Here is a 20,691-nt window from a genome sequence, read left to right on the forward strand (position 1 = left end):
TCGAGATCCTGCTGCTTCCTATCGCACCCAGCTACTCCACTTTCAGCATGTCACCATCGGACGCGCCGTTGACCCCGAAGGCCGTTTCTTGTCCGGCAAAGGTACTAGTTGCGGGTGGCTACCTCGTACTGGACCGGGAATACACAGGTCTGGTATTCGGTTTAGACGCAAGGATTCACACCGTGGTCGAACCTATCAAAACGAGATCCGGCGTGACGATCAATGAGATCCTGGTGACGAGTCCTCAGTTCCGCGAGGCCATTTGGGAGTACGGATACAGGTCGCAGGGGCAGGATGGAGGCATCACCTTGACGCAGTTGAGCGTGTAAGTGCCTTTTCCCTCCCTCCATCAGCCACGTCTGTCGCTTGCATCGTATCATCTCATTGGTCGTCCCTTCTTTCCTTTTTCTTGTGTATCACTCCCCTCCAAGCCCATCAGCATCTCTACTCAATCGGGTAAAGCATTCTTAATGGTCATCTATCACGTGTTCATTGAAGACCTGTTGCGAGATGAAGCTGCAATGTCAAGATGATATCTGGATTCCCAAAGCCTACATCAGCACTTGACTGGAACGTTGGTGTCACATCGTGTTACTGCTTTGATTGTGCTCTGGCTTCTCCAGATTTACCCCATCTCTTGTAATAGTCTGCAAGCTTTTCTATTACATCGATGCGCATGATCTTATCAAAAACTTCACTTTGATTCAGTCTACCAGTCCAACTAACCCCAACCCAGCGGCCACGAACAATCCATCGCCCGATCCCGCAACCCGTTCATAGAAACCGCCCTAACATACGCCCTCACCTACATCCACGCCCTCCTCCCCAAGACCCTCATCCAGCCCTCCAGCATCCGCATCCTAGCGGACCAAGCCTACTACTCCAACCCAGGCGTCACCCGCAGCTCCAACATCATCTCGCAGCCGCACAAAGTATCCCGCTTCCAGGACTTCAACGTGAGCCTAAAAGAAGCGCATAAGACAGGATTAGGAAGCAGCGCAGCACTCGTCACAAGTTTCACAGCCGCAGTACTAGAGTTCTACCTACCGAAAGAACTTTTCGATATCCACACAGAAAAGGGCCAAACGGTCCTCCACAACCTCGCTCAAGCCTCTCACTCCCACGCCCAAGGCAAAGTCGGAAGCGGTTTCGACATCGCCTCTGCAGTCTACGGATCCTGTCTCTACAAGCGTTTCTCGCCCTCCCTCCTGAGCGACCTGCCCCAGCCCAGCAGCCCAGGTTTCGCGACACAATTACGCTCTTTAGTCGAGGGCCCAACATGGGACACCGAGATCCAAAAAGCTGCTATCAAGATGCCCAAGGGCGTGCGCCTGGTCATGTGCGACGTCGACTGCGGCAGCGAAACACCAGGTATGGTGAAGAAGGTTCTAGCGTGGAGAGCGGAGAAAGCAGAAGAAGCTGAAAGGATCTGGAAAGATCTGCAGAAGGGGAATGAGGCGCTGGCAGCTGAACTTACGCGTCTGGCTACTGATGAGCAAGGCGATGGGGACGCGAAGTCGAAGTACGACGCGCTGAAACAGATTATCGAAAGTAATCGCGCGCTGATTCGCGAGATGGGCGAGAAGTCTGGTGTGCCTATTGAGCCGCCTCAGCAGACGCGTCTGCTGGACTACTGTTCCAAACTCGACGGCGTGATTGGAGGCGTTGTTCCTGGTGCTGGGGGTTTCGATGCTATTGTTCTTCTTGTGGAGGATAAGGCGGCTGTTATTGAATGGCTCAAGGTTTGCCTTGCGCAATACGAAGACCCTGAAGCGATTGGTAAGGTTGGTGTAATCGGTGTTAGAGAAGAGATGGTGGGTGTCAAGGAGGAAGACCTCAGTTTGTATGCGGAATGGAAGGAGGCTTACTGAAAGACATGAGAAAGGGTTGGAAGGTGTGGTAATACAGACTGTGGAGGTGGTGGAGTGGTGGATATCTTTGGCAGACGGGAGAGCGTTGTCTTTTTAGTATTAGCGCAAAAGTTATGTCAATACAGCTGTTGTAGGTTTTAACAAACGCAAAGGCCGGACAGGACCATACGTCTTGGGAAACTGAAGCCCTTACGCTATCAAAAGCGATTCATTCGTACAGAGACACGGGACTGCAAGGCGCATGTGAGAGCTTGGTAAGTCGTAATTCATACTTCATGCGCACCGGACGTTACTCATGGCGTTGTAGGACCAATGTAAAACTCCTTCACAATTCATGAGGTATCATTCCGTGCTTGTCTGAACTTTTTAATTCATAGATCTTGACATGGACGCCAACCCATTTCCGTTAAAGATCGCCCTGTCCGTCCATTCCACCTGCTACACCACCTTCCTCGCCCCGTTGGAGTATGGTACTAAGGGTACACTGGTGGCTCGCTGGTTGGAAAAGCCCCGGCAATGCAATGCTTCATGAGAGACAAAGGAAGAAAAGAGAAACACCTTCACGAAAGCACGCTTATGCCTTGACGGCGTACTTTCGCTGGGGGAAGTGTGTGTTCCTCTTCTTCTGCTTCTCGGTGACGAGCGAAGCCTCGTGCTTGGTGAGTTTTCGGCGGATGGCGCGGGTCTGCTTGGGGCGGAGGTCGAGAGGAGTGTACCTATTCAGTGTTAGAAATTGGTCCTGGAGCTTTCAGGTCGGCCTAGACGCACTTCTTGCCCTTGTAGAACAGCCTGAGCTGAGCCCTCTGGTTGGCGTTGATGACGGTAAGGACCTTGGCGATTCCCTTGCGGACATCATGAATGCGGGTGAGCTTGGTGTTGGAGCCACCGGTGACCTTGGCGGTCCTGAGCTGGATCAACTCCCTTCACGTCCGTCAGTATTCCTTTTCCCTGCCAGTGTTCCGGGTTCGGCGACGTACGACTTGAGGTCGGTGAGCTGGGACGCGAGCTCATCCTTGGACTTGTTCCACAGCTGGGCGGTCTTCTGCGGTGGTTGTGAGCACGAGATCGGAGGTTGGTGTTTGCGCAGGCGAGGGTGTACGTACGACCTTGGAAGTAGACTGGAGGCAGCAAGTCAGCACAGGTTCGCTCAAACATGAAGTATCAAATCTTGCGCAGCACCACTAGCGGAGGGTGCAACGGCCTGACCCCTCACTGCCAGCGGTTCCGTAGCTACGCGACGCAGTCCCAATACCAAACGCATAAATGAGAGCAGCGACGTACCATTTTGACTGTGAGTTAGTAGGACCGGGTGATATGGATGGGGTCTCGCGTGTCGCAACGATGAACTTTTGGTGTTGTCAGAAATCAGTGTGTCGCCCGGAGCCTCGCTAAACTATTCGCCGATCACCAAGACGGCCTAGCGCCTTGGCCGTGCATTGCGTAGCCCGCGCCAGGGCAGGTGCGACCCTCATCATGCCAGAAGTCCAGGAACCATTGTTGCTGCCTCGGCCTGTGAAGATACCGTGATATCCGACATGTCGTCCACTGGAGGCGGATGGGCGCAACTGCGTCAGCAAGCGCGCACGCTCGAACAACAAGTGGGTTCCATTCACTGCTGCGACGGACTTAGTCGGCGCTCGCGGCAGCCCTGCTAACGAGGCATGTCAGACCGAGACGCTGTTCCACACATACTCGCAGTTCGGCTCGACACCAAACATACCCGCCAAACCCTCAGAAGAAGAGCTACGGGTCGAAACCAGGTTGCAGGAAATCCTCGAACAAAGAGATGGACTTGTCGGCCAGCTATCGCGGCTCCTCGACTCCGAATCGACACATGGCTCGTCGGCCGTAAAGCAGAACAACCTTGCCAGACATCGCGAAGTACTCTCAGACCACCGTCGCGAACTCGCGCGCCTCAAGTCTACCCTAAACGAGGCCCGCAACAGGGCGAACCTTCTCTCCAACGTACGTTCGGACATTGATGCATACCGGTCCGCGAACCCAGAGCAAGCGGAGGCCGACTACATGCTCGACGAGCGGAATCGCATCGACAACTCGCACAATGTAGCCGACTCAGTCCTCAGCCAGGCATATGCCGTACAAGAGAATTTCAGTCTGCAAAGGGAAACGCTCACGAGTATCAACCGGAGGATAGTGGGCGCTGCAAGCCAAGTACCTGGCATCAATAGCTTGATCGGACGCATTGGTACAAAGAAGCGCAGAGACGGAATCATACTGGGCAGTTTCATCGCGTTCTGCTTTTTGATGCTGCTATGGTTCAGGTAGATGGGGTTGCACATGTTCATTTTGGGCGTTCAAGCGGGCTGGATATCCTCATGACTTTCATTAGCATGCTATGCGCAAGGCGTCTCGGGCCTGTACGGTTACGTTTATGTTTACAAAGGGTTGGGTATCGTGGGAATTGAGAGTCTTCCGTATGCTGTACAAGATATCGTTACATGTTCGTCATCAAACCTTTTCAGGCGTGGCTTGTGAAGGAGACTGGCGGGCCTCATTGACCAGCTTCGCAAAGCCTCTGTTCATATCCTCCATTTCCGTGCCTTCTGCGTCTCCGCTGCCTGCCCACCGGATCTTGCAGTCTTGGTCTACCAGGTAGACATAGCCAACTCTGCCGTTCAAGAGTCCGATTGTCTCCCTTATCTTCTCACTAACACCTTTTCTGACCACGAAGTACCTGCCCCAGTCCTCTTTTGGCTTGTAGGCCTTCAGCCGCCACTGGAACAGCGACACAATCCAAGCCTTCATGGTGTTTTCTTCGATGTTGACATCAACCATCTGCGCAACCTCGGAATTTTGCGCCAGAATCTCGTGCAGTGCGGTGTTTGTTTTCTTCCCTGTGAAAGTCTCGACCTGGGTCAACCCCCACATCGAGCTAAACACATTCACAACACTGATCTTCCCGTTGAGCACATTCGTAGTGTCCTTGTCCTTGCCTTCCAGCGTGTCTCCGTGGAAGTTGGGAAAGTATAACGCCGCATCCTTCTTGAAGATCCTTTGATTCGCCATGAACGTCTTTCCTGACCTGTACTTGCGGATGTTCTTGAAGTCGCGAAAGTAGTTTGTGCCCCACTTCTCGACCAGATCCTTTCGCTTCTCGAGGTTCCGTTGCGACATGGTCATACCGGAGTAGTCTTTCTTGGTTTTGGGAATGCTGGCGTTTTCGCCTGGTTGTGGAGCGCGGCTGAAACCGATCGGACGGCCAAGTGGCTTCGGGATGAATATGTCTTCATCTTTAGGGTCGGGTGTGGGCGAGGTCTGGTTGGGCTTGGGTTCTGGTGCTTGCTGGCGGAGAGTGTGCGCGGAGGTGAAGGGTCGAACGAGTGATTGCCTTGCAATTGAGGGGATTGCGAGTCGGCTCTGGCACCGTAGGCATATCGAAGAGGCAGTAAGGAACGTGCGCCGCAATGGCGTTGCTATCCGGGGCTGGAGCATTTTGTTTGTCGAATGTCTTTGTCCCGCCAAACTCGAGAAATGACGGATGTGAGCCTGGAACTAGCACAGAAGCGGCCAAAGTACCACGTGCTTTCGCGTCAGCGCCAACCCTATACGCGCTGCTGCCTCGGTGACGTTCTACACTCTCTCACCAGCGCATTGCCTGCTAAGCTTTGAAATGGCTAACGGTCCCGGCGCACGATATAAATGGCGCTACGATAGGCAACTGTGCTTCCGCAGTCCCTTCCCTTGACTACCTTGGAAGTATTGAACCGGCGCCCACGTTGCTCCTCGACCCAACGGCCTAATCCGAAACAACAATACTTTGATCGCAAAGACTCGTCGGCTTCCACAAGTCGAAAGCATGTCTAACGATGCGCTTGTGGCCAAAGAAGCCTATTTCAAAGAGCAAGAACTTTTGGATATCCCTGACGATGAGCAAGACATCCCGGACACCAGCGTGGGTAGACTCGAACGCGCCTTGAAAGATTCGAAAGCCATGCGGCCCCCGGCGCTTAGAAAGCAGACAAGCAGTTTTCTTGGAGCAACCCCGAAAGAGAGGCAAGCGGAGTTCGAGGCGCAAACGAAGACACGACGCGCAATCGAGCGACAAAAGACCCACCAACCGATGCGTTCATCTACAGCGCCTGAACAAGAACTTACAAAGATGTTGCCAGTCACCAAATCGCGTACCAGATCAACAGCTGTCGTTGGCGCGAAGAGTACTCTGAGCAGAGTCTCATCCTTATCTGAGACAGCTGGCGAAGATACTACTCCATTTTATATACGAATGGGTGACATTCCAAGGGAGTGGAAAGGAAAGCCCAAACTAGCAAATAATATCAAACTGAGATCAGAGGAGCAACAATACCTCAAGGGCAAGATCGTATATTTCTGGCCGAGCCACGATATTACCGGTCCGCGGCGTCAACGTATACACAAAGTAATCGAACTCGGTGCTGCTTGGGTCAAGGAATGGACAGAAAACATTACACATGTTATAATAGACGACAACTACGACTTACACACGTATGATCTGCTACTGCGGGATCCAAACATACCTAGCATTCCTGAGCACATCGCGGTCGTCAAGTTCCAGCCTTATATAACGGAAACTGTAGAATGGAAAGGACTCCGAGATCCAAATCAACCACGCTTCGCGATCAAAGGTGCACCCAGCAGGAAGGAACGCGGTGAGCCGAGAGAGCCATCCCAAACCTCAGCCGCATCACAGAGCTCACCAGCAATAAAGCCGTCAAAGCGACAGATTGCTGCAAAAGAATCACAAAAGACCGACTCATATCCAACCGAAGAAAGTGTTCCGGCTACACCGCCTGTAGCAGACGTAGCTCCGCATATCTCGTTCGATGAAACTGTCGAGGACAGCTTCGTCATGCCGTCTTCGAGTCCAACGAAAGCTTTACAACCTAACAATCTCGACAAATTCAACGACGCTCTTTCTCAAGCGATACTGGAAACCAAAGCTATCGCACACCTACCACTTGAAGAGGAGGACGATGCAGGATCTCCGGTAGCAAGTGGTGTGGAAGATGTAGATGATTCAGGTACCGACGAGGAGCCCGTGGCCGCAGCGCATAAGCTACCGAAGCAACTAAGTATTGTCTCAAAAGCGTCTTCTCTACGCGACAAGAAGCCATTCAACCAGAACGCGTTCCAGTGTATGGACCCAGGTGCGAACGGCTACACGTCTCAGAACCCGAACGCCCGTACTATCGAGATCCTGGATCAGATGTGCAAACATTACGATCAGATGCAGGACCAATGGCGCGTGCTCAGCTACCGCAAATGCATCACTACCCTGAAGAAGCAAACGGTCAAGATTACTACTGCGAAACAAGCTGCAGCCCTACCTTATATTGGCGGACGGCTCGCCAAGAAGATCGAAGAGATTGTACTCACCGATCGTCTCCGCAGGCTTGAAAGCACGCGAGATGACCCTCTTGACGTAGTACTCCGCTTGTTTCTTGGTGTCTATGGCGCTGGACTTGTTCAGGCCCACAAATGGATCAAGGTCGGCTATCGTACGCTCGAAGATCTTCGAACTAAAGCGAATCTCACCGAGAGCAACAAAGTCGGTGTGGAGCACTACGACGACTTCAACTCCCGGATTCCACGCGCTGAAGTTGAAGCTCACGGCGCCGTAGTCATCAGAGAGCTGAAGAAGATCGACCCCAAGTTCAAAGCCACCATCATGGGTAGCTATCGTCGCGGCGCAAAAGACTCGGGCGATATTGACATGATACTTACGAAGGCCGATACTTCGCTTGCAGCTATGCGAACGATCATCTTCGACCGCCTCGTCCCTCATCTCTACAAGATCGGCTTCTTGAAAGCTTCCCTAGCGACCTCCCGATCCAACGATCCCACAGGTTCGAAGTGGCACGGCGCCTCCTGTCTCCCTACCTCGAAGGTCTGGCGCCGGATGGACTTCCTTCTTGTTCCCGAAGAGGAGATGGGTGCAGCCCTTATATACTTCACTGGAAATGATATTTTCAATCGCAGTATACGACTGCTGGCTCGCAAGATGAATATGAGGTTGAACCAGAAGGGGCTGTATAAGGATGTGCATAGGGGGAAGCGGGGTGAGAAGTTGAATGAGGGCGTTTTGGTGGAGGGTAGGAGCGAGAGGAAGATCTTCGAGATTCTTGGCGTGCCTTGGAGGGAACCGCATGAGCGGATTTGTTAGAGGGCGATGACCAGTGTGGGTTTTGAAGACTACGGGCAGATTATTGGATATGAGGAGGTTTGCTGTTGGTACTGGCTGAACATTATTTAGGAGAGCTCCAGGTCAGAGCTTAACAGAAATCATAAACACGGTTATATCAACGCTTATCTATCGCTATCTCTATACCCTATCCCCTCCAACCACTTGATGATCCCCCCTCTTCACTCCATCGTGCTCTATATTGACATCCAAATCTTGCTTCTGCTTCTCAAGCCTCCCCATGAACCACGCAACCACATAAACCCTATACAGAACCTTCCCCACCTCCGCCTCTTGCGCAGGTTCATGCTCCTGACCATCACTCTCTCCCCTCTTCTCCGCCGTTCTCCCAATCCAAACATTCCCCAAAAAGCACGACGCCACAATCGCCGCAGCCATAAAAGGCATGATGGAGATCAGCGACCACATCACCGCCTTCGCAGCCGCATGCTGGACTTCCTCCTTAACCGCCGGTGGAAGACTATTCAGGAGCTCAAGGCTGTGTGCTCCCGTGGCAGGCAGCTCGATGCCGCTTCCAGAATTGTTGATTCCGGCTAGAAAAGTGGTGAGTTTGTTCGAGAAAACCGATCCCATCATAGCGATGCCGACGGTCTCGCCTAATGGTAGCATGAAAGAAAGCAGCGACTGCATACTGGGTACGCGCGTCGACCAGATACCCGCTGCGTGAAGAACAACGGGCATAAAGCGTAAGCCCGTGCCTGCACCTGATACTGCCAGGAAGACCTTCACCATCGTAACATGCCTGATGGAAACCGCGTACGTAAGCAGCGCCAGACCCACAGCCTCAACAACGGACCCAATGAGTAAAGGTATAAAAGTCTGTCGTAGCCACGAATTACACAGTCTAGCTGCGATGTAGACACCAACACCCAGACCGGGGGTGTAATACAGGAGTTGCACGCCGGCTTGGCTAGACGAGTAGCCTTCTGCGAACTGCCAGTAATACGATATAAAGTAGAAAGCGCAGACCATAGAAATTCCGGCCGAGAAGTTTATAGTCATAAGCAGCGCCGTGTCTTTCTTGCGGAAAAGCGTAGAGGGAATCATAGGGATCTGCCTCGGGAAAAGTCTAGCAACCGCGCGGCCAGGACCGAGCAGGTATTCGTACGTGAAGAACGCGATGCACAAAACAATTCCAACAACGAGGGGAGCGACGACGGGTGCTGAGCCCCAGGTATACTGTGTCCCGCCCCATTGGATCGCGAGGATTATGCAGCCGACGCCGAAGATGAACATGATTAGGCCGGGCCAGTCGATGATTGCGAGACCGGAGATGTAGCCTAGGCGTCGGGATTGACCTGGGGAGACGGCGATGCGGCCGTGGAATAGCTCTTGCCGCATGACGAAGAAGATGATGAGTATGGAGAGGACGGCGACGCCGATGGGGAGCACGAATATGTAGCGCCAGCTTGCGGAGGCGAGGTAGCCGCCGATGACTGGACCGACGGCGTAACTAGTAGAGCATAATTAGCTTGAGTCTTTCGATCGAGAAGATGGAAGAAGTTTACCTGCATCCACTAATCAACGAGAGAATCGAAGTACTCCTCGAAGTCTCCGCCAGCGTCGCCCCATCAGACACTATAATCCGGCTCAGGCTCATGATGCCCGCAGCGCCCAAACCCTGCAAAGCACGCCCCGCAAGTAACATACTCCAGGACTGAGCCGTGGCACATATTATACTTCCGATGGTGATCCAGAACATTTGAAACTGCAGTGCGAAGTGGCGACCGTAGATATCGGCTAGTTGGCCTGACGCGGGGATGAAGGTTGTGAATGTGAGCGTGTAGGCGGCTACTATCCAGTTGAAACTACCGGAGAGTTGATCTGGGGGATTGTGTTAGTACTTGGGTATAGACGTGGGGTCGTATGGCATGAGCGGATCGACATACCGAAATGAGTTGATATAAGTGGAATAGCAGGAGCAACAATAGTGACATCCATAGCAGCCAGGAAATTAGGCAAAACGAGTCCTAGCATCAATTTCCATTGTCGGATGTTCCTTTGGCGCGCTTCGGCTTTCTGTCGTGCTGTTTCTTCTGGGGTGAGGAAGTTGATGTGGCTTCCTGTTGAGTCTTGTGATGGTCCATGGTGATGACCGGTGGAAAGGTCTTGGAGCTCTTGCCCTGGAGCTGGTTCGGGTACTAGATGGGAGTCATCTGTAGTTGGGATATGCTTCTGCGCTTCGCGTTCTCGCAATTTTCGTCGGATGAGTTTAAAGAGGTATATCGCCATATTTGATAAATAGAAAAAAAGGCGAAAAGAAGATTGAAGCAAAAACAGAGACAGATGAGCTGCTTACCTCCATCGTCGCAGCAGTCGACGCCTTATATCCTACTTTACATTTGCGGTTGCGCGATACTCGCCCAACTAGGTAATCGCAGAGTCGCGGAGCCTGCGTGGCTTTGCACCGAATCTCAGGCTCCCAACAGCCACAGCAACCAGTCTAAGCCGACTATGGTCACAATATGGGTCTCTGCACATAACACGTACGAGGTTTGTGCTGCGCATTGCGGCCATGGCGAGGAAATTTGACTATACTTAGTTGGGTCTCCTTCGCGGACCAATCACAGCTCACACCCTGCTATCGTGATCCTCTTCGGCTAATAGTGGCGCAGTCATGGAGTTGCGATTGGTACATACCACAGCGATATCACCGCCTGTCAGACGAGGCCTCCCGCAGAACATGGCAGTGACAGGTCTCTCGCTAATAAGGCTGATAGGGATCGGATAAGGGTCAAGCCTTCCTAAGCTTTGTCAAGCTTTTGTTGGCAGCATGCCACACATGCTCCCGGTGAATGCTGCTTGTAGCCCACAGTTTCCTTGTCCTTGAGCAAGTCATCTGATTGAGGCTGTGCGTATTACCCCTGGGGAACTTTCGAAATCGTCGTAGACTCGTGAAGTGCTTCACATGCCCATCAAGTGGTGCTTCATGATAAACCACGCTATGACCAGAGGAAAGTACAGGTTTTTAGTATACTGTACATGCTTGTGGCGCTTTCGTGGATGGATGCAGATTGAGTGTTGCATGTTCCCCTTGCAACACGTGGGATGGGCCTGTGTCTGGGCCCTTGAACTGTCCCGTTGCGTATCCCGCTAGTTCTTTCCGCTGTGCATTGGCCGAGAATCTTAGGAAGCACATGATTTTGAGTGGTCTCGAGGGCGAGAGGTCTGTTGCGAAGAAGAGCACACGCCCTTAACTTAGGCTCTGGCGTTGTCTGCGTTCCTTGAGTCTCCCCCACACTTCTACGTTGAGTTTCCGGGACCCCGTGGGAGTAGCTGCAGTGTCGAGGGTTTCTGGATGCATCTACAGGCCAATCAAGTCTCTGAGCGGGCGGCAGAGATAGTCAAGGGCGACACGAGTGGTGGGTGTCTTCAGCACAACCTTAGTGGTAGCGACGCATGGTTTCTAGAAGCTGGAGGCGGGCTGGTAGCTGAGATGTTGGCGCCCTCTAAGAAAACTTCTGTCCTTTCAACGAAGAGTCGAGATGAGAGTTGAAATGGATGGAGCTTTGATATGTGCAAGTGGTCGCGAAGTCGTAAGGCTGATGTTCGCAACGGATTCCACGGGCCAGGCCGCCATCATCCACGCTTGGCCATGACGCAACCACCATCACGTTCGGAAAGCGTCCATCTCGAGCCACACCTCCGTGCCGCTCTACCAACACCTCCAAGCATGCAACCCACTATAGCGGTCCCCGCCGTTGCTGCGCTAGTCTACCGAGCATACTCTCGCAAATCACTGACCCCAGTCGGTATTCTGGTAGCCTTCGCGACAGCAGTCGTGCATGTGTTGCACCCATGGAGTGTATTCTTCGTGCTTCTTGCCGTCTTCTTCCTGGCTGGTAGTACTGTGACAAAGGTACGTTTGATGAAGAATGCGATAGACGAATACTAATACGAGACAGGTCAAACACGACATCAAAGCGAAACTGACACAGTCGGCGACGGGCGCATCTGGTGGTGAAGGCGAGCGCAATCATGTTCAGGTCATCGCGAACTCCGGCGTAGCCTCGGTGTTACTCTTGCTGCACCTGTGGCAGCTAAGGAAAGAAGGGAGATACAACGACCAGGGTCTATGTTGGCACAAAGGGAGTGATGCGCTGGTCATAGGCATTGTAGCGTAAGCGAGTGTACTTCATGTCATAGCATGTGATTGCTAACATACTCTAGCAACTACGCCGCAGTCGCCGCCGACACTTTCTCCTCCGAACTCGGTATCCTTTCGAAATCAAAGCCACGTCTCATAACAGCTCCATGGCGTGTCGTCCCGCCAGGTACAAATGGAGGAGTGACTGCGACTGGACTTGGTGCAGGCCTACTTGGGGCGTTTATACTCTCAGCTACATCTACGCTGTTCCTGCCTTTCTGTAAAGACTGGGATTTGTCTGGAAAGATCACCTATACACTTGCTCTGACAGCTGCTGGCTTTAGCGGAACACTACTCGACTCGCTTCTGGGTGCTCTGGCTCAAGCGAGCGTTGTCGACGTCCACTCTGGAAAGGTCGTAGAGGGCGAAGGAGGCAGGAGAGTTCTCGTGAAAAGCAGCCATCCTCTTCATCTTTCCAAGACAGGTCAGGTGCGCAGTAAAGTCAGCAGTCGTGCGGAAGGCAAGGATGGCATTGCAAAGACGAGCGGAGCGGACACTGCGGCGTCGATCAAGGCCTCAGAGACAATGATGAGAGCTGGGGGAAGCGGCAGTGCAGTCGTGGATGCCCAGCATGAGAGTCGGAAGATCGAAGTCGGGAGCGATCTGCTGGACAACAATGCTGTCAACATTCTCATGGCAGCTATGGTCAGTGTAGGGGCCATGGCCGTCGCATGTGTGGTTTGGGATCTGCCGTTGAGCAGCATGGTCGGGATCTAGCTGTCCGCAGCTGAAGGTGTATATGCAAAGCTATGATTCATATCAGATATTTCGTTCGGATGTTTGTGAAATGGTGAGGTTGAAATTGGAGCATATGGCTGCTGTGCCAAGACTGCGCTAGTCGGGCGCGTCACCTCCGTAGCCTGGAGCTCCATCGATAGCAACAGTTCGACATCCCGCCTTCGAACATCGCCAAACACCTCAGCCAACTAAACCGTGTGTTCGAGGTTGAACTCTTGCAACAATCAAATTAATACCACCCCGCAAGTCTCAGCGCCACATTCAAACAAGATGGTATGCTATTGGTATCCCAGCGCTGATGTACACAGTGCCCTGGTCTAACACTTATCCAGTCTCTCCGCATCGTCCCCCACAAGGCGCACTCCACGCAGACCGCTCTGGAGACTTCAGCCCCTTCAGCCCCCGGTGTGCACGATACCCTGCGCTCTCGCCTCGGCCAAACCACCACAGCATCCAGCGCCGCCTCATCGTCGACAGCACCCGTCGCTCTCCAGTCCGCCCACCCTCTCGAGGCCCGTCTCACCCAATGGCGAGACACCCAAGACCGCCTGAAGATGGAGATGCTGAGGCGACAGTTTGGCATCGCAGAGCCAGTGCGTAGGGGCATGGAGCTCAAGATCGCCGAGGCGGGCGAGTGGAGGCCAGCAACTCTAGGTGGAAGCAGCAACGTCCACCGGGACATTCTGCAGGGACGGGACACGGAGATTGGCTGGGAGGATGTCTTCACTGGCAACGAGCTGCGTGAGGTGCCAGACTTCCACACGGAGATTGAGCACAAGATGAAGATGAACTGGTAGAGCGTTTATGGTGCTTGGGCAGAACACATGGAGGGCATACTGAATGCATTGGTAGCGACACTTCATCCGCCCAAGTCATACTACGGACCGTTTACGATATGGACAACCGGCGTTGGCATAGAACAAGGACATGAATGAAATAATGATACGTTCACCAGCATGGCTTGACTGACCTGCATATCTTTTCTCTTGATGGACACTGGAACCGAATATAACCGGCATAATTGGCGAATCAATATGGACTCGGATCACTAGTTTGAAGGTAAGGTCGGCAAACGGCATGATGGTCATTGACCCTTGGTATGAAGAAGTTGGTCTTGTATGGCTGATCACCCTCAATAGCTGACTCGTCCGAGAGCTATTCGTTGTGTCCTTGCTGAAGGGAACTGTTCCAGCAGATGTGCATGCCTCCAGGTTGCATTCTGATTTTGCGTGTGACTGGTTGATCCTTCGTCATAATGATCTGATGTTCGACAGACGTAGCATTCTAGCAACTGACTAGGGATGATGAAAACGTCAGGACGCATATCCTGTGCTTATGACATGCTGAACAAGACAGTCCACTGTCATTCCCCAGGGTGTCTCGGAACGAGCCCGGGTCCACTCGGACTGCTGTGCATGTGGCGTAAAGCAGATGCATGAACAGCTCAGCTGACCAATAATGGCCATGGGCATGCAATGCAGGGGCAGACGCTTGGGGAGGCAGAACCTGGCGCGTTGCGGGCCTAGCAGTGTAGGCAGTGACAGGAGAAGCACAAGTCGGCTGGCTGTGAGTTTGCTGGTACACGTCTATCGGTACCAGCAAACCTTGGGCGGGTGGCATAAGCCCAGGTATTGAGGCGGTGTTCTCGGCTCAGTAGTGGCTCTGGGTGGAGACGGCGGGTCGCTCTTGCCGCGTTTGCGGATTGCGGAGAAGGGCATAACAAGGCGGCGACGGCGACTTCCCAATCGCGCACGGTCGCCCGACCTTCTCTCTCACGCCCACAGGCCCGATACATCTCAACACCAAACTATTTTTCGCTGCCGCGCCCTCTGCAACGACGACGCCTGCCCGGAAGAATCCCCTCGTCGTGCCATCGTCGTCCACTCGCTTGGCCCGTCCAATCGCTCCCCTTTCGCATCGCCGCCGCCCGTCGCGAGTGAAGTCGGCCAACCACCATGGCGTCTACAGCGGACCAAGCCCCCACGGCACCGCAAACCACTCCACAACAGCCCGCCGCAGGGTCGCGACCGCAGAGCAGCAGCGAAGGCCTGTCGTCCAGCCCCGTCGAAATGCGGACTCTCCAGGCGTCGGGCGCCGTCGCAGCTCCCGCCAGCACGAGCACGCACGTCGCAGAGACCCCCGTTCCAGCCGCGATAGCAGCTTCCACACCACACGTGGCCGAAATCAGCGCCTCTGAGGACGCGCCCGTCGCTGCTGCCCCGTCTGCGAAACCCGCACCGCCTGCTGCGTTAAATCGCGCAGAGACCGAGGCGATTGGGCCGTCGACCGATACACCAGCCGCGAACCCAGACAACACCAATGGCCCCGTGCTGGTCATAATGCTGCTCCTCACCAGCGGCTCGAGACACCCCTACAAGATTGAGGAGAAGTACCTCAAGAAGCGCAACGTCAATGTCGAGAACATGGACCCCTACAACATCAGCGTATACACGCTCAAGGAGCTGATATGGCGGGACTGGCGAGAAGGTACGCATGCGCATCTCTTCTCCACGTGGCGCAAGAGCTGGGAGAAGCTTGGCTCGACAGTGGGGTGGCTATGTTGACGTCTTCCGTCTTGATCTGCATAGTGCCCAAAGAGCGTCCCTTTGCAGCCTTCCTCGTGCGAACGCTAACTCGTCATTACAGAATGGGAGACTCGACCCACATCGCCAGGCTCAATACGACTGATACACTTTGGTCGCATGCTCGACGACAAATCCCCACTCAAGGGTAAGCACCTCCATCTCATCACCTCATGTCAACGTTCTTGGCACGGCCCGTCCAATCGCTCGGCACATGCCGATCATTGGTTAATGCGGCCACGACGCGCAGCCCGCATCGATAGACACTCCAGACCCCAAGGCCAGCTACTGACATCGGACAGATTGCCGGTTCCAGACAGATTCGCCTAACGTAGTGCACATGACGGTCAAGCCACAGGAAATGGTGGACGACGAGGAAAACGCCAAGACAGGCAAAACTGGCAGCCGAAGAGACAACGACGAGGAACCTACAGCTGGCTGTCGCTGCATCATTTTATAGGCATGTGATCAGTCGACGACACTCTGGGTCCGCAAAAGTATATACAACATATCGCGCGCAACGGTGGACCAAGTTTTTGGCCCGTCGCTTTTCTCATCGTACCCTTCGAGGGTGTTTCTGGTTATCATAATTGGCCGTTGCAGGCGGCTTTGGGTCGCGGCGTTTTGTGAAGCGAAGTTGGGTACTTTCCTCACTCAACACAGTCTAGTTTCTGCTTCCTTGCGAGCATATGGGGTTCGCAGTAGTTTGGTCGAACTTGGATTGGTCATTTTCTTTATCTTTTGTATAAGTACGTACATTTTCTTCCGAGGGAGTATCGCTGGGTCAGGGGAACATTGAATAGACCGTATTGAATCTTGTGACACATTCTTTCTCATATGAAGTAATTGGAGTAGACGAAAGTGACAAGCAATGATTGTCACGATGCGAGACGCTAGTTGGGCGATGGTAACGTGTCAAGGTGTTCGCAGCTGCCAGGTGGACCCTGATCCCGAGGTTGCGTTCGATGCCGTCATCAACGCTTGAGCTAAGCTCCGATGTCTCTTCATCACACCACGCACCAATCTCCACGACCACACACCATCACGACCCAATTCCACACATACCAACATGGTGCTCCAGGACGTCGACAATACAGCCCCGGAAGGCTTCACAGATAACCCATACCCCTCCTCGAACGATCCATATGCTTCCGCGTCGCCGCCCTATGATGGCACTCGCTTCGACGCGAGCGTCCTGCCCCAGCCATTGCCGATCATAGGCACCTTCATGGGCTTCTCCGACCGCGCCGTCCGCTTCAAGACCGAAACTACCCTCAAATTTGCCGAGCGCAAAGTCGGTCGTCAATTGAACCCCGAAGAAGCGCAGGCGCTCGCATACCACATATACCAGCTTGAGCAAACAAAGAGCTATTTCGCCGCCACCGGTGCAGCTGCAGGAACATACCAATGGTACAGGACTATGGATAAGATGAAGTATCCCTTCTATCAGCCAAAGGTGGAGGACATTGACCGGAACAAGTTTGGTCCGATCAAGGGCAACATGGCGATGTTTGCACGACACACATGGCGATTCAGTTTGTACGTTTTGGTGGCAGGACAGATGGGCAACATCATCGGTCAACTCCTCGCGCAACCGCTCGCTGCGGTCAATACCTCGAATGACCCAAAGCTGGAGCAGTTTGGACAGGAGCTGAAGGCTTCATCGCATGCTGAAGGACAAAGGACCGCACAACAAGGACGTGAGATTGAGGATAGGCGACGACAGTTCCAAGAGCAGGTCAGAAACAAGGCAGGAGGTGGCCCGTCACCACAGGCTAGCTGGGGTAAGCAGCCCCAAGGCAATGGCAATGGAGGCGACGACATGAGCCCGACCGCCGGAAACGAATCGTGGGGTACCAGAACCGCGGGATCAGACACATGGGAGACTTTCTCAAACGACACATCACAGCCAGCTCCACAACGCCAGCAAGCACCACCCTCATCCCTTCCCTTCGATGACGACGCTTCCCCCACTGGAGGCCTCTTCCAGGACGAAGTCAACAACCCACAACAATCACAACCCCAATCTCAAGCGCGACCTGGCGAATCGTCATGGGACCGCCTTAGGCGCACCGGAGGAGCGGCAGCAGCGCCACTTCAAAGGCCACAGCAGCAACAATCGCGCAGAGCGGAGCCAGAGCGCAGGGAGCAAAGGGAGGGGTCCACGCTTGGAGATTCGTACACGTTTGTTGCGGGTGATGAGGAGAGGGCTAGGGAGAGACAGCGCGCTCAGCAAGAATTCGATTCAAGATTAGAGCAGGAGCGCCAGGGACGTGATTTCAGTGATGAGGGAGGTAAGAAGTGGTAAAGACAGTGATTGGAAAATCTACCAATGAAGAAAGATTGATTTGTCGTATGCACCTGCGATTCCCCGATTCATCCAAGTCGCGGACCCCTGACTTCGCACAGTGTGGTCACATGCGTGCTTTCACTTCCTCGTCTGCGGAGTGGAAACTCTTAGGCTTCCGTTGCTCGCTCCCATATAATCGCTCACTCACCGCGTTCACTTTTTCGGATCTTACTTAAATAACCTGCTCTCTCACTTCTCAACCTTTGCACAATCACCCAGCAACAAGCCGCCGACAATGAACGACGACGACTACGAAGTGAACGATAACTTTTGGAGTGACTTCTGGCCGAACGATTGCAGCCCCGAGGCCTTACAGCTAGCTTTGACCATGAAGGAGTCTGGCGTCGACATTCGCCCAACACAAAATGGCTTCGAGGTCAACGAGAAAGCAGGCCGCCCACATCCCATCATAGGCGATGCGCCGAAATGCTGTCCCGATTCTAAGCACTGGACCATGGACGACGGTGACTGGGTCTGCGTTGGGTGTGGTGCGGTGTACGCGCAGAACTTTTTTCACCAACCCGCGCAACCATCTCTGGCTCCACTCCTTCCTCCTACTGACCTGGTGGTCAATGGAAATCTCGTTCTGCCGCCATTGTCTTGCTGCCTGAAGCCTGACCCTCGTGAGGAGGATGGAGATGAGCGGACTCTGTGCGACCGCTGTGGCCAGGAATACTTCGATTATAAATATGATGAAGACTTTCAGAAAGCGATCGAAGCTGGCTCGGGATTTGGTACTGGTGGGCCGACGTCTGGTGAGCCGACGTCTGGTGAGTCAGGGCAATCGATGGGTCAGCAAGCGGAGACTTACTGGAGGAACCAAGGTAAGAGGACCCCATTAATTTTCTGGTGAGGACTCATAGCTAACTTGTGCAGCCGATCTATACATGTACAGTCTTCGTGACGCAGCAAATCTGAACCACGCTCCTCTTTCGTCGGGATCGGCTACTGGCTCGAGTGACTTCCAGGCATCCACCGCCTATACACGTCGTCGTCTACGCGCACCGCGTTCTGAAGGCAATATTCGAGCACTGGGAGACGAAGACGACGAGAATCTTGCGGCTTCTCTCCGTGTACCTTCCTTCAACCCAATCCTTCCGCCAGCTCCACCAGTCAATGATCCCACTCCAGGACCATCAAAGCCCAAGGCAAGACCCGCGATAAAACCACCTCCTATCACCTCCAACGTTCCGGTGCGACCCCGTCGGCCTAGATCTCGCGCGCCCACTCACTGCCTCACTTGCATGGCAGAAAAAGGTATCCGCAACATGGACTGCAAACTCTGTCACCAGTGTCACTCCGAACGTCATACCACTGGCAGGTGCAAGATGTTGAAGCCAAAGTTCCACAAGTTCATGGAGCTTTCTGTGGAGCTACGTCAGCGCATCTATGCGCTCGCGCTCGATACAGACCGGCCCATTAGGCCTCATCTGTGCGACTATACCGACGACCAGGTCGTTCAGTTCCACGACGACAATGCAGAGCATCACTTCGCGACCAGCGATCTCCTCGGTATCACCCGTGTCAGCAAACAGGTTCGCGAGGAGTCACTTCCCATGTTCTACTCCACCAACACATTCTCCATCGGTTATGATACATCAACGTATTTCGACCGCCTCGCGTACCTGGGCCGTTTCCACATGGTCCGCCACGTCCGGTTCCAAATCGACAACCGCAAGGAGTCCATGTCGCCCAGCATTCTACGTCGCATGAACCAATACATCAAAGAAGCAGATGTCTACGAGAAGCAGCTGACCGGTCCCGTTGGCCAGCACATCTCGTCGCTGAAAAAGCATCCCCAGTACCTCTACGGCGGCTGCCCCGAACTCAACACCCTCATCACACTGATGAAACTCACCTCCCGCCTCGACAACCAGACCAAACCCCAGTACGAAGGAAAAGGCAAAGGCAAAGCCACCTCCACCACCCCCACCCCACCCTTCCACTCCAAACTCGTCGTCCCCGTCTCCTCCGTACCCAACTTCATCGCCTACACCGCCTACAAATGGTTCCCAACCGTCATGTACGGCCTCGGCATCCAACTGCACTACGTCGACAACACGCCCTTTGCCTTTGTCGACGGCGGCACCGTCGGCATTACGTGGGAGCAGCGGCTGCAGAAGAAGGACTTTGGCGATATCCCTGATTACGTTGATCCGGTTGATAGTAGCGGGCAGACGGCGGCGTATAAGATGGCGCTTAGGCTGGATCCGGGGTTGGAGGGGAGGCAGAGGCCGAAGGCTTGGGCGTATTTGAGGGAGACTTGTACGGGGGGGAATTACGCGTGGTTTGATTTGCCGACGGAGGGGGGTGGGGTTGGGTATTAGATGGGGGATGGAATGAGAGGGTGATTGATTCGGATGATGATGACAGGATAGATAAAATATGAGAGAAATCAATGCCTTAGCATGAAGTCACAGTACTCCATGAAGAGTGTTTCTAGAAAGACAAAGTTGCTTGTGGGGAGCAGTCCCATGTACTAAGACACGTGAGGCTAGAGCACCTGCAGGCTGACTGTAAACAGGCAGGTACGTCCCACTAATCACACCCGACTTCTCACATCACATTTCGCCATTGCCATTTCCCCCTAGTTATTTTATATACACTGATTATGTCACTCTGCACTACTTGTAGCTCCATACCCTTCCGCGCGCTCGTCCGCGGAGATCACCCTCCAGACTGGAAAAAGAGCTCTTGGACCGACGACAATGGCATACCCTGGGGCCACAACAGCGAGACTTGGATATGCGACAGACGCCAAACGAACTTACAACGATTGAGAAAAAGCGCACTCCACTGCATAA

At 53.6% G+C, this 20,691-nt stretch overlaps 10 protein-coding genes across 10 annotated transcripts; 7 read left to right on the forward strand and 3 right to left on the reverse strand.

Annotated features, from left to right (window-relative positions):
- Positions 1 to 47: 47 nt before the first annotated feature.
- J4E84_005837 (uncharacterized protein) lies at positions 48 to 1,871 on the forward strand (the record flags this gene model as incomplete). Its single annotated transcript, XM_049388429.1, has 2 exons — positions 48 to 325; positions 737 to 1,871. The coding sequence occupies 2 exons, from the start codon at positions 48 to 50 to the stop codon at positions 1,869 to 1,871; spliced, it is 1,413 nt and encodes a 470-aa protein (XP_049243974.1).
- Positions 1,872 to 2,445: 574 nt separating this feature from the next.
- On the reverse strand, positions 2,446 to 3,155 carry RPL35 (60S ribosomal protein L35; the record flags this gene model as incomplete). The annotated part of the gene is made up of 5 exons (XM_049388430.1): positions 2,446 to 2,587; positions 2,640 to 2,792; positions 2,849 to 2,913; positions 2,975 to 2,989; positions 3,153 to 3,155. The coding sequence occupies 5 exons, from the start codon at positions 3,153 to 3,155 to the stop codon at positions 2,446 to 2,448; spliced, it is 378 nt and encodes a 125-aa protein (XP_049243975.1).
- A 251-nt stretch (positions 3,156 to 3,406) lies between these two features.
- On the forward strand, positions 3,407 to 4,157 carry J4E84_005839 (uncharacterized protein; the record flags this gene model as incomplete). Its single annotated transcript, XM_049388431.1, has 2 exons — positions 3,407 to 3,469; positions 3,540 to 4,157. The coding sequence occupies 2 exons, from the start codon at positions 3,407 to 3,409 to the stop codon at positions 4,155 to 4,157; spliced, it is 681 nt and encodes a 226-aa protein (XP_049243976.1).
- A 183-nt stretch (positions 4,158 to 4,340) lies between these two features.
- Positions 4,341 to 5,324, reverse strand: J4E84_005840 (uncharacterized protein; the record flags this gene model as incomplete). Its single annotated transcript, XM_049388432.1, has 1 exon — positions 4,341 to 5,324. The coding sequence occupies one exon, from the start codon at positions 5,322 to 5,324 to the stop codon at positions 4,341 to 4,343; it is 984 nt and encodes a 327-aa protein (XP_049243977.1).
- Positions 5,325 to 5,688: 364 nt separating this feature from the next.
- J4E84_005841 (uncharacterized protein) lies at positions 5,689 to 8,031 on the forward strand (the record flags this gene model as incomplete). Its single annotated transcript, XM_049388433.1, has 1 exon — positions 5,689 to 8,031. One exon carries the CDS (start codon positions 5,689 to 5,691, stop codon positions 8,029 to 8,031), a length of 2,343 nt encoding a protein of 780 aa, XP_049243978.1.
- A 159-nt stretch (positions 8,032 to 8,190) lies between these two features.
- On the reverse strand, positions 8,191 to 10,302 carry J4E84_005842 (uncharacterized protein; the record flags this gene model as incomplete). Its single annotated transcript, XM_049388434.1, has 3 exons — positions 8,191 to 9,523; positions 9,579 to 9,894; positions 9,960 to 10,302. 3 exons carry the CDS (start codon positions 10,300 to 10,302, stop codon positions 8,191 to 8,193), a joined length of 1,992 nt encoding a protein of 663 aa, XP_049243979.1.
- A 1,441-nt stretch (positions 10,303 to 11,743) lies between these two features.
- J4E84_005843 (uncharacterized protein) lies at positions 11,744 to 13,752 on the forward strand (the record flags this gene model as incomplete). Its single annotated transcript, XM_049388435.1, has 4 exons — positions 11,744 to 11,929; positions 11,976 to 12,190; positions 12,241 to 12,862; positions 13,288 to 13,752. The coding sequence occupies 4 exons, from the start codon at positions 11,744 to 11,746 to the stop codon at positions 13,750 to 13,752; spliced, it is 1,488 nt and encodes a 495-aa protein (XP_049243980.1).
- Positions 13,753 to 14,910: 1,158 nt separating this feature from the next.
- Positions 14,911 to 15,997, forward strand: J4E84_005844 (uncharacterized protein; the record flags this gene model as incomplete). Its single annotated transcript, XM_049388436.1, has 3 exons — positions 14,911 to 15,442; positions 15,602 to 15,685; positions 15,840 to 15,997. The coding sequence occupies 3 exons, from the start codon at positions 14,911 to 14,913 to the stop codon at positions 15,995 to 15,997; spliced, it is 774 nt and encodes a 257-aa protein (XP_049243981.1).
- A 609-nt stretch (positions 15,998 to 16,606) lies between these two features.
- J4E84_005845 (uncharacterized protein) lies at positions 16,607 to 17,845 on the forward strand (the record flags this gene model as incomplete). The annotated part of the gene is made up of 1 exon (XM_049388437.1): positions 16,607 to 17,845. One exon carries the CDS (start codon positions 16,607 to 16,609, stop codon positions 17,843 to 17,845), a length of 1,239 nt encoding a protein of 412 aa, XP_049243982.1.
- Positions 17,846 to 18,122: 277 nt separating this feature from the next.
- Positions 18,123 to 20,214, forward strand: J4E84_005846 (uncharacterized protein; the record flags this gene model as incomplete). The annotated part of the gene is made up of 2 exons (XM_049388438.1): positions 18,123 to 18,711; positions 18,764 to 20,214. The coding sequence occupies 2 exons, from the start codon at positions 18,123 to 18,125 to the stop codon at positions 20,212 to 20,214; spliced, it is 2,040 nt and encodes a 679-aa protein (XP_049243983.1).
- Positions 20,215 to 20,691: the final 477 nt, after the last annotated feature.

Source organism: Alternaria hordeiaustralica, assembly GCF_023758085.1.
Source record: "Alternaria hordeiaustralica strain BMP 2776 chromosome Unknown scaffold_10, whole genome shotgun sequence".
NCBI classification, from domain to species: Eukaryota; Fungi; Ascomycota; class Dothideomycetes; order Pleosporales; family Pleosporaceae; genus Alternaria; species Alternaria hordeiaustralica.